This window comes from Aspergillus chevalieri, chromosome 8 (assembly GCF_016861735.1).
Source record: "Aspergillus chevalieri M1 DNA, chromosome 8, nearly complete sequence".
Classification (NCBI taxonomy): Eukaryota; Fungi; Ascomycota; class Eurotiomycetes; order Eurotiales; family Aspergillaceae; genus Aspergillus; species Aspergillus chevalieri.
In genome coordinates this window covers 1,688,250-1,702,805 of record NC_057369.1, presented here as the reverse complement: position 1 = coordinate 1,702,805, position 14,556 = coordinate 1,688,250, and the positions used below count along the sequence as shown (strand labels likewise).

The following is a 14,556-nucleotide window of genomic DNA, read 5'->3' as shown; positions in this document are numbered from 1 at the left end:
CTCTATTTCTTTCCACCAGGCGGTGTTTAATTCGAGTCACCGCTTCCATTGTTGTAGTAGGTGCTTCCGTTTGGGTTGGAGTAGTAGTACGAGCCGTTGTTATCGACAATCAAGCATTAGTCCTCAATCTGGAGATGGCAAAAATAGGTGAGAACAGGAAATAGTATACTAACGAGTTGGAGTAGTGGTAGCTGTTGGAGCCATTGCCGTAGTCGCGGTTGCACCAGGGGTTGCCCTGGAGGAGTCAGGTTAGACTTTAAGTCTCGAGGCGAGGACAGAGTGACGGGGCTTACCTGGCTGTTGGTGCCAGTGCGGGCGATGTTGTAGCCGCTTCTGTAGTCCATTGTGATGGTGGATATTTGTAGTTGATGGTGTTGATTGGGATGTAGATGTAGATGGAGAGGTATGATGGAGAGGTATGATGGAGTGAGGGGTGGATGAAGAAGGATGAGAGATGCTGAAGATGAGGAGGAAAGAGAAGAGAGGGCTATAAATGCATTATGGCTACCCGTAGTCCGCGACCTTCCTTCTGTAACTAATGGTAACCTGTTGACAACGCGAACAAGAAACAAAGAGAAATCAATGAGCATCACAATGGAATCTAGCGCTCATGGTCTAGCATTGGCATCGCATGGCATATGTACAATTAGAGAAAGATACAGAAAATTATCGAGCTAGAAATTACTCCCAAACATTCGAAAACAAATCATCAGCACCACCAAACCCGCCAGCCGGTTTAGTAGAAGCCGTCGTAGAAGAAACAGGTGCTGCGCTCTCCCAGCCGCCAAAGTCCTCGTCAGCAGCGACTGTCGGAGCGGGCTTGGAAGACGAGGCACCCCAACCGCCAGGAGAAATGTCATTTGCGGTTATGGTCTCGGGGACTTTCATCATATCAGCCGTTGAAGGGGCAGCAGGAGCGGCGGGTTCAGGGTCCGGGTTGGACCATGCGTTGTCGCCTCCCCATGGGTCGATGCTCGACGGGGGAATGTTGGCTGTCACGGCCGGCGTTGACACGGAGGGGGAGGTCACGGGTTTAGGAGCAGGTGCGGGTGATGGGTTCAGGTTGAAGACTGACTTCATCTCCTCCTGAGGAGATGATACCTTCGGCTTGGGCGGTGGGGAAGCGGTGGTGGCTAAAGGCGGGGATGCAAGACCAAAGAGATCGTCCGAAGCTGACGGGGCTGGCGGGGGCTGGGGCTTGCTTTGTTGGGGTTGCAGCGATGGAGACGCAAAGCCTCCGAAGAAGTCTTGTCCAGAAGAGATCGAGGTGGTATGCGACTGAGGCTTAGATTGCGGAGGAGCTGTTGGGGATGTCAGGCTGTCAAATAAGCTGACGCCTGCACCGCCACTGGCTGATGCGGTTGGAGAGGACAGTTTGGGGGCTGCAGGAGACGACTTTGCACTGGCATAGCTCGCGAGGTTGGCGAACGGAGATGGTTTTTCCGCGGGCTTCGGGGGTGGAGAGGTGGTGGATGGGAATGACAATCCACTGAACGCATCGGTCAAACCACCCATGTTCGACGATGACGCAGATGGGGGTGGCGGAGAGGCCATGTCTCCGAATGATGGCTGGCGCTGATGTTGGACGGGAGCCGGCTGAGGTTTCGCGTAAAGCGACAAGATGGATTGCTTCAAGTCTGGTCGCGACATTCCCGAAGAACCCGTAGGCGTAGACGAAATGCTGGCTGGACGGCTGGAGGGCACGGGCTGAGGGCTACCAAAGAAATCGAGTCCAAGCAACGAGTCGTTTGCACGGTGCTGTTTCGGAGCTGACTGCGGTTGCTGGGGCGGCTGTACACGCGGCGTAGGGTCTGTCGTACTAGGCCGCGCTGGAGGAGAAACGACCTCATCATCATCGAAGAGGCTGACCGACGCCGTTTGTTTGTGTTGTGCTGGGGGAGGGGGGTTCCTAGAAACCGGTGGTCGTTGGGAGGCCGAGCGCTCAAGTTTGGCCTTTTCCTGGACGACAGCAAGGGGCTAACCAGTCAGTTTCCTATCCATTGTGTCCAGAGTCGAGTTGCGGCCAATTCACATACCACATCATCGTCACCGGCTTCCAGGGTCGACGGGTCGGGCATACCCCCATCCATTACCCAACGCTTAGAATCGTACTTGGTGCGGATAAAATTCTCGATCTTCCTGTCGCACAGCAACCATCAGCATGAGGTTCAAGTGCCATTCAATCTCCAAGCTTCACTCACGCTTCTGAGGGAACATGACCGGGCGCAAGTTTCGCCTCCCAATATCTGTAGCAACCCATCAGCACGACCATCCTACCCAGTATCTTCAAACAGCAGGTGCGCCAACTTATTAGCTCTCGCATTGCCCCATTTAACCACACTCTGAAGTTGTTCATCGGTCCACGCATCGAGATCCACGGACTTCACTCTGCTGATATGTGTACCCATACCCCTATGAATTCCGGAGCAACGAATACAAATAAAGATTCCCAGGTTCCAAGACGCCCATCGCGGATCTAATTAGAGCATTGTCAGTCTCCCATCATAGCACAGTAATTCAAGTGGCGCAACTTGAATATGGAGGATCTCGTCGGGCAGCGGTTCAACTAACGTTTGTTGCGCTTGCAATCGGCACATGTCTTGTTCGGATCAAGCTTGAGCAGACTCTTAATGACCTGCTGGTTCTGGGCGGCCTGATTCGGGGTCGGACGGCGAGACATGACAGCAGTTCTATTCAATCGGGGAATAACAACAATGGAGGTGGTTGTGCACGAGGGATGGAGGATTAACGGGGACTGAAATGCGGATCGTGGCCCTTTGGGTGGCGGTGCGTGGCAGCCTTGTTGCCTTGTTGCCTTGGGCTGGATATACTAGTTACGGAGTCCGAGTATAGAACGACTGTCACTATTAAAGAATGGGTATAACCATGAGAAGAATAGATATCATTCAATAGTCATATATTCATATCACATCACACCTACCAAAACCACACACAATACTCACCCCAAAACACCAATATACTCCGCACATCACATCCATGCTTACAACCACTGAAACCACTACGCCTTCGCCTTCTCATCCCCCTCCGTAAACCTCAAACTAACACTATTCACACAATGCCTCTCATCCGTCGGCGTCGGATACCCCTCTCCCTTGAATACATGCCCCAAATGCCCCCCACAGTTACTACACACAATCTCCGTCCTCTCCATCCCAAACGAACTATCCGTGAACCTCTTCACAGCACCAGGAACCGAATCGAAGTATGCGGGCCAGCCGCAGCCGGACTTGAACTTGTGGTTGGCTTTGTAGAGGGGCGCGTCGCAGCCGGCACAGGTATAGACGCCGTTTGAGGGGTAGTGGGCGTCGTAGGCGCCGGTGTAAGGGCGTTCGGTGCCTTTTTCGCGGAGGATGCGGAATTGTTCTGTTTGTGTTAACTATTAGCGACATGCCTGGTGGGAGAGGAGACGGGAGAAGAGAGGGAGTGAGGCGAACCAGGACTCAAAACGGCCCTCCACTCATCGTCGCTGCGCTGGTCGGGGTAGGACATGTTGTCGCTGGATTCAGCTCTCGCGCTTGAACTGAAGAGAGATCCGATGAAGGGAACGGTAGGAGCTGCTTTGAGGACTGTCGCTCCGGATACTGGAAGGGGTAGTTTGCCAAAGTAGTGAGATGGAGATGCGGTGGTTTGGGATCGAAGGGGAATCGAGAATGTTCGGAGCGCGGCAGTCAGACGCTGGAAGCGCATTTGGAGGGGTTGTTGAATGAAACTGTAAGCGAGCTATTTGATAAGATAGAAACGATGGTCCTTGGCCGGAGCTTAAGGATTGAATCTCGTCGCGCACTTGTAGAATCGCGAATTTGCCATCGCTTTTACGTCATCATGTGGAGAGCATCGAGAGTATTCGTAATTCCGAAACATATAACTAGTTATTTATTCAAATCTCTATACAACAAAAGCGAGAAGATTCAGCCATAGACAAAGAGAATACCTATATATCCATCAAATAATGTCCAATATTTGCCTGTCAAAAAAGACTGTGATTATAGTATTTGCACCTCACACCATTCACTCTTCGTTGATATAGCTTATCGCGCTTACTGCGCGAAAGGAGTAGGGAAGGCAGAGGGAGTTCCAGATGGCGTAGAGCCAGAAGCAAAGCTGGAAGGAGCAGGGCCCGAAGGAGTAGGACCAGCACCGAAAGGAGCAGTGCCGAAGGGAGCAGAACCGAATGGGTTAGAACCGAATGGGTTAGAACCAAACGGGTTTGAGCCGAAAGGGTTCGAGCCGAAAGCACCGCCAGAGGGAGCAGGACCAGAGGGAGCCGCGCCAGAAGGAGCAGCGCCGGAGAGGCCAGCACCAGAGCCACCGAAGCCACCGAAACCACCGAAGCCACCGAAGCCACCGTGGTGGCCGTGGCCACTAGGTGCAGGGCCAGAGGGGGTAGCACCCGAAGGAGCAGGGCCGGAAGGAGTAGCACCCGAGGCGAATGGAGGAAGACCACCTCCCTCACCGAATTGACCCTGCTGCTGACCCTCCTCAGAAGGCTGAGAGCGCTTCTGCTGCTGCTGCTGTTGGCCAAAGCCGCCAGTGGGCTTAGGGCCCTGCGGCGGCGGGCCAGAGGGAGTGCCAGAAGGGAATCCAGAGGGAGTTCCAGAGGGAAACCCGGAGGGAGCCCCGAACGGAGGGCCAGAAGGAGTAGGACCAGCACCGAATGGTGCGGTACCGAAGGGAGCGGAGCCGAACGGGTTAGATCCAAATGGGTTGGATCCGAACGGGCCGCCAGAGGGAGCAGGGCCCGAAGGAGCGGGACCGAAGCTTGACGAAGCAGCGTCAGGAGCAGCAGAGGGGAACCCGGAGGGACCAGGAGCCGGAGGGAAGTTCGAAGGCAAACCGGAGGGAGCGCCAGCAGGAGTGCCGGACTGCTGAGGAGGGAAGCCAACAGGCAGACTCGAAGGCGTGCCAGTCACAGACGCCACTGAGCCAGCAGCAGTCGGCTGTTCTTGGAACTTCTCGTTGGGGACAGGAACGGCAAAAGCAGAGCCGCAGAGGGTGAGGAGGAAAGCAGCGGTTTGAGGCTTCATCGTGATAGAATCGGAACGGTCGTAAAATAAAAATCAAAGTGCGAAATTGATGATCTGGGGACGTGAGGACGTTAAAGACGTGTGATATGATATTCGTGATTTACTGAGTCGCCAGGACTGATTGTGGATTGTTGTACAAAAATAAAGAGTAACTGACACGGGGATCCTTAGGGGTTTATATAGGTGTCTGGATCCGGAACACGATGGTCGACACACAGGCCAAAGCTTCCGGGGCGTGCAAAACAAGGCCGAAATTGTGGAGCATCATGCACCACTGCCTGGTTTCTCAGATTAGAACAGGCAGACAGAGAATCACTTCATCCGTCTCTCACTTCCGCTCCGAGAGATTCAGCCCTAGAGAGCCGTGGGAGGCTTAGGGAAAACATACGTAATCCTTCCATCGTGGAGGCTCATATGCATGTGGCTCTGACTGAGTGGACTATGCAATCTGCATGTAGTTTGACGTTTTTTTTTTTTTTTTGCTCTATTTTCTGTTGGGTGTTTTTCCCTACTCAGCTGCATTTCGAGCCGAGATGTGAGCTTCCCCGTATGGAGCATAGACACTCTCATTCCAAAACCATCGTGTTACGTCGACAGTTCGACAACCTCCGTGTGTTTGCAGTCTGTATGCACGGAGGACTGTTTATTGACGACGATCTTGGTGCACCGACAACTCTCCGTCTATACATAGCAACAGCATGACAACCACCACTTCACTCGTCCATATTGCAATGATGCGTCAGTTAATCTGTGTTTTTTCAACGGTGGGATTCTTTTCCACCGCAATTCGTGGCGAAAAATGCTTGTCAGCATCCTCTGTAGTCTATCATACGTCCAAATCACGACGTGCCGATCATTTGGCTGTGAGAATTGCGCGTTCTCTCTCAGCTGGGCCTGTAGAGGTGAGAAAAAAAAAAAAAAAGAAATGGCCGGAAGTAAGACGTAAATTAAACTCTTACTACGTGAATAGCCCGCATGAGAATTGATATTATGATCAGGAATGATTCCTGGCCAGACCAATGTAGTCGGAAGACCCCCAGACAAGTGAGCAGCCAACGGAAAATTCGACGAGCCAACGTGGAGACAGAATCGGAGACGGGATGAGACGAGGCAGCCCAGTTTCCGATTAATTTTGATTTAAACGATGTATTTCGGAATATCCGGAGATTCATTAGGCGAGTAAAGATCATCACTGCAATCTTCGTCAGTCTCGGGGCGATGCGTGGCGGTGACGGATACGGGACAGAGTTAGCAGGCAGACAACAACAAGAATAGAACCCTCAGGTCAAACCCTGAACGTAATCAGGGTACTTGTTCACGCATGCATGGTTCGGAATAGTTCAACACCCTCAATTTCCCTCCCCTTGCAGTGACGAGAATAGGGAGAAACTCCGGGGTTTCAAGATCGTTTGGCGTGGTGTGGCGTTCGGAGGGGAAAGGCCGGTGATCGACAGTCTCCGGCGTCGCAGAAGAAAGCTCTGGTCCATTATTATTGACGTAAGGTTTTAATAACCCTAACAAAAACTGGGTTTCTGGGATAGATTAAAGTGTCAATTAATTCGGGGTCCGCTCTCTAGAGATTGCGGTTGATCAGGAGAGAACTTTCTCCGAAACGAGTGACTTGGTCTGTGACTACATGTGATTCATGGTCCGACAGGGGAAGAGAACATGAAAAGCAAGAAAAGGCGAGACCAAACAAAAGGCGAATGCTTCAAGTAGAAAGGGGGCGATGAACGACAAGGCGAGGTTAAAGACACGAAGTCCGCTCAATATACCTTATCAATCAATGCCATCAAGACCGTCAGTGTGATCTGGACCATGCCTTAGAGTTGTTCCTAAGTCAAAATGCGCTTTCTAATCATTCGCAACTGAATGCGATTTTGGACATGCCGTATGCAAGGTATCCGATTCGGTCAAGAGTATTCGGGTAGAGTACTACAGAATATATATAGCCTTATTAGTCTGACTATGAGAAAGTGCAAGCCTTCTAGTCAATATTCTGTTATAGCATTTCGCCTACATCTTGGTGTGAAGCTCCCAAATCCTTCATCCGCCAATGTCCGGTAAAATAGCAATGCATTCTTTTGAGCGCCATGCAGAAAGAGAGTCTATAAGCAGCAATTGCAAAGCTCCCATCATTCTGTAGAGTAGAGCACAGATGCCTCATTGACTGAATAGCCATGTGATGGACTACACTGACAGATTCGAGCTTGTCTACTGTTACCGCCTGAGTATTTTGCTCGCTTGCTATGGAGCATCCACAACTAGCCACAGGCTGATAGAAAAACTAAACTCATGCAGCACAGAGAAGAATATCTAAAGAACATAGCCAATTTTGTGGACAGTGTGATATTTTGGCATAGTTGGCATAGTCAAAGGGCTCCTTTGATGTCCACATGCGGATATATAACGTACTCCACATGCGAATGTAACACACGGGCGAATGTAACACGAAATCGCTCCGCCGCGATGTTAACTCCAACATTTCCACCAATGCACTAAAATTCCATTAATACTATTCAGAATCATCTTCCTCAGACATCTCTACTACTATCTGACAGGAACGCGCATTGTGTCCGGCCTTTCCGCAATTGCCACAGCGCCGCGCGCGTGTCTCAGTCCGTGGTCGCCGACCAGCCCTAATGCGTGTTTCCTCCTTTAGTTGCACCTCAACCTCCATTTGATCCCCTAATTCCTGAGCTTCCAGTATAGAAAGCGACCCTCCTTTCCTTAGACGTGTTTTTTTAGCCCTCCGGCGTTTGCTAAGGGCCTCGTTTGCCGCCCGAAGATCATGAATCTCTGCTTCCATCAAATCCATCTTATGCATTATTCTCGTCGTGCCTTTCGCAAGGATGTCAACAGCATTCAATATTAATGTTGGAGAGCTATCTTGGTGATGAGAGATTCGGCGTTTTATAAGGTTTGTCTGGGATGATGCTTCAATTGGGTTATTTGGCGTTTTAGAGACCCAGCTATGGGAGGTACTCGGTCGTGAATTTGATGGTGTTGGCGTTTTGAATCGGACATCAAGCTTAGATATTACCCTCTCAGGGTCAAAGGGGATAAGTCCAGCCCCTCGAAAACCACCTTCAATATTTTTTCCTGTCATGGTGGCTTGGTACGCGGCGTAAAATGCAGGAAAGAAATCTTCTTTGGTGACATGGGTAATATGCGCCCGCATCAGCCCTTCAATATGCTTACCATAAGCAATCTTCAAAGGGCTAAAGTATCCGACATCAAGAGGTTGAAGGATATGGGACGAATGTGCAGGCATACAGAGTGTAATAATGTTGTTATTCTTGCAATAAAGCTCGAAGTCGGTTGAGTGGTGACTCTCATGGCCATCAAGGATCAGGAGACGATAACGACCGATTGTTCGGGCCTTTGTGTATTTGTCAAAGTGCTTGATCCATTCCAAGCCGAGTTCATTTGTTATCCAACCGCTTTCTGATGTAGCGATAACCCAATCCATTGGTAGTTGATTATTCTGATACCAAGAAAGAAGGTGATATTGACCTTTGACAATGATGTATGGCGGGATCGCCCAGCCACGAGCATTAACTCCCTGGATCACTGTGACCCATTCGCGATTGCCAGGCTGTTTTGCTTTTGCCTTGCCATGTCGTTCAGAGCTTGTGACAACCATTGTAGTCGAGATCACTCCCATCTGAAACCCAGTTTCATCAAAGTTATAGATATCTGCTTCCTGGATGCCATACTTCGCAATTGTGTTTTGAACAAGTGTAAACCAACGACCAATAACTTCTGGGTCTTCGCATAGAGCCCTCTGATAGTCATATTTCCGATTGAAACGAGTTGTGAGCTCTGGGTGCCGTTTGACAAAGGTGCTAGCCCAGTTTACCCCAACGCGTCCCGCGTCGCGCGTTGTGAGTAGTCTGTTGGCCATATCTTCCACACCAGACAACCGAGGAGGAAACCCTTTGGAATCTAGATCAAGTATGTGTTCGACAATTGTTGATTCCTCTAGATCAGTGAGCTTCCGTGAATTGGCTGATATATTGCATCGTGATCGCATGCCACCCCGGCGGCGACTAAGCTTCACATGATCCACGTGATAGATCCTGCCAGCGGCTCGAGCGCTTAGATTTTTATCATTTTGCATAGCTTGAAGGGCCAATATTACTTGGCTTTCATCATGTTTCTGAGGCATCGTTGGGTGTGGTGAAATTTGTAGTAGAAATCGGAAGTCGCGGCGGAGTGATTTCGTGTTACATTCGCCCGTGTGTTACATTCGCATGTGGAGTACGTTATCCTTGTTCCTTTTCAGGGTAGTATCCCAAACCAAGCACTACAGTGAATGACCGCAGCCACGCCTAAGGGCACACAACCCACACAGGCCAAAGAAAAATGAGAAAGAAAATTCTTCCTCTAGATATATCCCCCAACTCTCTCCCTTCCTCCCTCTTCTCAATCATCCGCTCACCACCCTAACAAGCAACCATGGCACGCACATCCGTGTCGTCCCTCGCGCAGGAGATTTCTCGTCATCTAAATTTGATCAGCGACCAGGAAATCACCGAGAGGTCTACGCGGAAGCACCTCGAAGAAGAGCTCAGCACCGCTCCTCTGTTCTCCGCGCTCGCTCAGCAGGTCATCGAGAGCCAATACCAGAACGAGAACGAGAAGAACGAAGAGAATCGAAAAGTGTATTCTCAATACGGCCTTCTGGGATTGCGAAAGAAAGATGGTCACTCGCAAGTCAATCAACATAACTTGATATATGCCAACGTTGCTGCGCCTTGGTCGTCGTTCATCTGTGGCAGCCAGGGTAGTGGTAAAAGTCATACTTTGTCTTGTTTGTTGGAGAATGGGCTGATCAATTCATCGCCGGCTGGAAGCCTGTCATCTCCTTTGGCCGGTATGGTGCTGCACTATGACAAGTTCACGGCGTTCGGCAGTACTCAGTTTTGTGAGGCCGCGTACTTGTGCTCATCTGGGATTCCAGTGCGTGTCCTTGTGTCGCCAACCAACTACTTCGCCATGAAAGAGGCGTATGAGAATCTTCCTGGCCTGGGAGATGCGTCCAAGTTGCTTCGCGTGGTGCCCATGTACTTGTCACAAAAGCACTTGAATATCAGCGTGATCAAGACCCTGATGGGGATCAGCAGCGGGCCCAACCAGCCTTTGTATGTTGAAGTACGAAACCTGAAGTTTAAACTATAATAAAGACAAAGCTGAAATGTCCCTAGTTCATCATGAAAATCCTTCGCGATATGGCTCGAACCAACCAGGGTCGCGGTCATTTCGATTACAACGAGTTCAAAACACGGATAGAAAACGAGGAGTTCGTCAGAGGCCAGACCCGCCCGCTGCAGATGCGTCTCGATGTGCTTGAATCATTCTTCGAACCGGGAACTGTAATGGTTAAAGGAAAAGCGCCTCAGAAGGCACCATATGACATCTGGCAATTCGACAAGGGATCCTTGACTATTGTGGATTTGAGTTGTCCTTTTGTTGGACGTGATGATGCTTGTGCTTTGTTTAACATCTGTGTGTCGTTATTTCTAAAGGATCGAAAGCACGCTGGACGCATGATTGCTCTCGACGAAGCGCACAAAGTAAGACATCCACAGTCTCTATTTGTAATCCAAAGCTAACTAGGCGCAGTTCTTGACAGACACTGCCCCCGAAGCGATCGAACTCACGGAGACTCTCCTGTCTATTATCCGCCAGCAACGCCACCTGGGCACGCGAGTGATGATAGCTACACAGGAGCCCACGATGTCACCGGCCCTCTTGGACCTCTGCAACGTCACCATCGTGCATCGGTTTACTTCGCCTGCCTGGTTTGCCGCTATTAGGAAACACATTGCTGGCGCGTCAATAGGCGACGAAAGCGAATCCAAATCGGTTTTCTCTGATCAACTTTTCCAGCACATTGTGAAGTTGAAGACCGGTGAAGCGCTGGTATTTTGTCCCACTGCGCTGCTCGATGCTGTCTGGGAAGGAAGTGGCAGTTCTAGCACCACCTATTCCGAGGCCGATGAAGATAGTGATTCCGGTGTCGAAATCAATGCCCAGAGTGTCTCACAGCTGGGCCCCCGGTACTTTAACCTCAGGGTTCGGAAGAGGGTGACTACGGATGGTGGACGAAGTCAACTTTCCAAGTGATGCACGCAACCAAATAGCGTCGTCCTTTTCTATATCGCATCTCTGTTGGATTTCATTTTGAAAATGTGAGGAATAAGCAAATCTAACGCATCCAATGGGCAATAAATGGAAACTGGATAGGTAGCTCAATAAATGCTTTGTTGACCCGCTGATTCTCGTAAGGCCCTTCGGAGATTCCTAAAGCATATAGTACTCCGTGGAATTTTCTGGTCGCTTTCTGTGGGGAATCCCAATAGCCCAAGACTAGATCCTCCGTAGTGTACCGGACGATGTAGATATACGGGTGCCGTATCCCGTGAACATGTCTCAATTAGGATGATTGGTTCGGCAAGTGAGACATCACCAAAAATCTTTGCTATGATTTCCACGGCGCATTGATTGACTGATTTACCGATTTACCTGAGCAGAGACGATCCGGTCCTAGCCGGGGGTTTTTTTTGCCCTTCCAGTTCCTAGTTCCCTAGTTCGCTCGCCTTGTCGATATCCGCCAATGAGAGGGATCATGACGCCAGACTGTTCCAGGGTCTCCGAGACATTGCCATAGTCCCTTTTTCCCTTTTCTTGTATATTAGGCCCTGTCACCGAGACATAGGATTGGCTGCCGGGAGTTCAGTCGTTAGGTTTCAGAGACCCGATGGCAGAATCACACTTTCATCGTATTTTTCTTGGAGATTCAAGATAGCGCAACGCTATGCTGGATTGTCTAAGTCACTGGAGGCCATCATAGACAACTGATGTCATTTTCGATAGAAAAAGCTGCTTAAAAAAGGCGAAGGTGTCAAGTAGTCGATGAAGGAAGGGAGCAAAGGAGATGAATTCGAGGAGTCGAAAAAAGTTGAGACGGTCGATCGAGTCAGCTGACCACCATGGCTGTCCAGTGCTTCCACTGCAAGATAACGGCTATTATTGCATATTTCTGGACACCCAAATCGTAATCTGTTGAATCATTGAATGTATCGAAATCTCCGGCGGTCCAGACCGCTCATCGCGTTTCCCTATTGGGCGAGTTCTATCTAAGCTAACATGACAGTCCAAGGGTCTTGTTCTTGACAGCAACCAGGATAACACGATCCTGCTGCACCTAGCACAACACTATGATGAGACAACAGAAGCTCTAGGGAGAAAAAGGGAATAACACACAAAGCAGCCCTGTGATCTAGTTGAATGAGTGCCAATAGAAGGGCGCTCAAGGGTATCCATAGACCGATGGATTCGACTGCAGTGGTCACTACTAATAATAATTCCAATAATGGACCCTTTCCGAGTATTTGCCTGAACCCATTTCTGTGCTGGAATAATCCATAATTAACTTCCCTAAAATAGATCCTGCTTCCTCGGCCCTGGCCTGAAAAAGTAAAACATGGCCTGGGATGGCTCCCTTGCGAGAAGGTCTATAAAAGGCGCTGTCCTCAAAGTGGACGAAAAATTTCTCTCTGGTAATTTTATACACAAGAATTATTATTCTTGAACAGTCGTTAATCATAATCCTGCTGTCTTCGTTTCCTTCGAAGCTTTCAAAGTACATTCGCTTCATCCATAAGCACACTCAATCACAATGCGGTTCACCATCACTTCCGTTGCTGCTTTTGCTGCCACTGCTGCAGGTGTGTTGATTACTATACTATCTCTCTGCTGAGACAAACCTGCTGACAATATCAGCCCTCTCCATTACCTCTCCCGAAAAGCACGACGATGTCGACCTGAGCAAGTCGACCACCATCGAGTGGGATTCGGTCAGGTACGAGCATGACCTTAACAACATGTCAACATCCTGTACTGACGAGAATTTACAGCTCTGACCCGTCCTCCTTCGATATCTACCTCGTCAACATGAACGGATACCCCAACGTCAACAAGCTGGTTGCGGAGAACGTCAAGACCTCGGACGGCTCTTACATCTTGAAGGATCTTGCTGGTGTTGACAACGGGTATGTTGCCTTCCTAACATTCAGTCCTTTGACTAGATAGATATTGTTACTTACATGCGCAATAGCTCCGGCTTCCAAATCAACTTCATGTCCAACGACGACAAGAACACCGGCATCTTGGCCCAGTCCGCCCAGTTCAACGTGGAGTCCAGCGACTCTACCATTTCTACTACCTCTGCCTCTTCGGCTTCGACCTCGACCTCTTCTTCTTCATCTTCAACTTCGTCTGCCTCTTCTACCACTACCAAGGGTAAGAGCACCGCCAAATCTTGCACATCATCTCCCACAACCACCAACATCCGCAAACACACCACCACCCCTTGCACTCGCACTTCTTCCTATGCGTCTTCTACTTCTCCCTCTACCACTCTTGGTGAGTCCACTCACTTCACAAAAAAGAATATTTGTACGGATAACTAACACGATTCTGCATAAAGGTACCTCCACTGCTGCCAGCTCTTCCTCGACCGCTACCCCCTCGGAAACCATTGTCCCTGCCAACGGTGCTGGCTCATTGAAGGTCCCTGTTGCGGCCGCTGGCTCTCTTCTGATGGGGTTGTACTTGATTCTGTAAATTGGCTTTGATATGATGACTTGTTGGAGATGACTACTTAGTTTGGAGTGAGATGTCTGAGACGACGGAGCGTTTGATGACCCTTTTCTATCTGTGGATTTTGTTTTGATCATATTTTCTTTGGTTATGTGATATGATTGATAATAGTGTATAACTGAATTCGTTGTATTTCTTGCAAGTCTCACTTTTGATGCTTGAAACTCCCAGCCGCCAATCACCTGGGAATACATCCTGATCCGTCCTTTGTGCTGTCTGTCTAAGAGTACATCCAGAAGAGGTCAATCCTCCTTGTTGGCTCCCGAGCGAAGACCATGCAGCGTAGATTTCCACCTCGCCGACAGTAGGTCCTTGAGCTCCTTCTTTTGCAGGACGGCGTCATTGTCCTTGAGAGACCCTGGGACCAACCGACGCACGTGCTGCTCTAGTTCCCCGTCACTTTCTCCAGTTCATATCGGGAATGCTTCCCATGTCGGTTCTCGTTCATACCAGCCTGGGAAATAGTCGGGCTTGAGACTGTACAGGCGAGAGGTAAACCAATGAGCGCAGGTATCGAGTTTGTGGTTCTGTTGACCTCGCATCAGTCTGTGGCTGGTTGAGGTCGTTGAGGTCGTTCAGCTCAATATACCTGGATCAGACTGGTCTCCCCACTCTTCTCGATCTCCTCGACGGTGAGACCGAAGGTGCGACTCTTCTTGCGTACTAGCATATCTTCGTGGCCTGACATTTCTCGATCAGACGTGCTCGATATGATGAGGAAAAACGGAGGATCGTGAGGGGTTGAAGGAGGTCGAAGAGGAACGGAAACAGTCAAGTGATGGTGATGATCGAGGGGGCGAAGGGGAAGAGGTGAGGTTTCAGAGGGAAGGAAGTCGCTCTA

The 14,556-nt window shown here is 49.9% G+C and overlaps 7 protein-coding genes across 7 annotated transcripts; 2 read left to right on the top strand and 5 right to left on the bottom strand.

Moving 5' to 3' along the window:
* Positions 1 to 109: 109 nt before the first annotated feature.
* Positions 110 to 344, bottom strand: ACHE_80567S (uncharacterized protein; the record flags this gene model as incomplete). The annotated part of the gene is made up of 2 exons (XM_043283951.1): positions 110 to 235; positions 294 to 344. 2 exons carry the CDS (start codon positions 342 to 344, stop codon positions 110 to 112), a joined length of 177 nt encoding a protein of 58 aa, XP_043141180.1.
* Positions 345 to 681: 337 nt separating this feature from the next.
* On the bottom strand, positions 682 to 2,680 carry ACHE_80566S (stromal membrane-associated protein; the record flags this gene model as incomplete). The annotated part of the gene is made up of 5 exons (XM_043283950.1): positions 682 to 1,977; positions 2,037 to 2,139; positions 2,202 to 2,246; positions 2,308 to 2,476; positions 2,572 to 2,680. The coding sequence occupies 5 exons, from the start codon at positions 2,678 to 2,680 to the stop codon at positions 682 to 684; spliced, it is 1,722 nt and encodes a 573-aa protein (XP_043141179.1).
* A 339-nt stretch (positions 2,681 to 3,019) lies between these two features.
* Positions 3,020 to 3,708, bottom strand: ACHE_80565S (peptide-methionine (R)-S-oxide reductase; the record flags this gene model as incomplete). The annotated part of the gene is made up of 2 exons (XM_043283949.1): positions 3,020 to 3,384; positions 3,456 to 3,708. 2 exons carry the CDS (start codon positions 3,706 to 3,708, stop codon positions 3,020 to 3,022), a joined length of 618 nt encoding a protein of 205 aa, XP_043141178.1.
* A 350-nt stretch (positions 3,709 to 4,058) lies between these two features.
* ACHE_80564S (extracelular proline-glycine rich protein) lies at positions 4,059 to 5,045 on the bottom strand (the record flags this gene model as incomplete). The annotated part of the gene is made up of 1 exon (XM_043283948.1): positions 4,059 to 5,045. The coding sequence occupies one exon, from the start codon at positions 5,043 to 5,045 to the stop codon at positions 4,059 to 4,061; it is 987 nt and encodes a 328-aa protein (XP_043141177.1).
* Positions 5,046 to 9,506: 4,461 nt separating this feature from the next.
* Positions 9,507 to 11,177, top strand: ACHE_80563A (uncharacterized protein; the record flags this gene model as incomplete). The annotated part of the gene is made up of 3 exons (XM_043283947.1): positions 9,507 to 10,202; positions 10,256 to 10,624; positions 10,674 to 11,177. 3 exons carry the CDS (start codon positions 9,507 to 9,509, stop codon positions 11,175 to 11,177), a joined length of 1,569 nt encoding a protein of 522 aa, XP_043141176.1.
* Positions 11,178 to 12,732: 1,555 nt separating this feature from the next.
* Positions 12,733 to 13,679, top strand: ACHE_80561A (GPI anchored serine-threonine rich family protein; the record flags this gene model as incomplete). The annotated part of the gene is made up of 5 exons (XM_043283946.1): positions 12,733 to 12,781; positions 12,837 to 12,915; positions 12,971 to 13,105; positions 13,171 to 13,478; positions 13,543 to 13,679. 5 exons carry the CDS (start codon positions 12,733 to 12,735, stop codon positions 13,677 to 13,679), a joined length of 708 nt encoding a protein of 235 aa, XP_043141175.1.
* A 278-nt stretch (positions 13,680 to 13,957) lies between these two features.
* On the bottom strand, positions 13,958 to 14,403 carry ACHE_80562S (uncharacterized protein; the record flags this gene model as incomplete). Its single annotated transcript, XM_043283945.1, has 3 exons — positions 13,958 to 14,114; positions 14,166 to 14,242; positions 14,305 to 14,403. The coding sequence occupies 3 exons, from the start codon at positions 14,401 to 14,403 to the stop codon at positions 13,958 to 13,960; spliced, it is 333 nt and encodes a 110-aa protein (XP_043141174.1).
* Between the last annotated feature and the right edge of the window lie 153 nt (positions 14,404 to 14,556).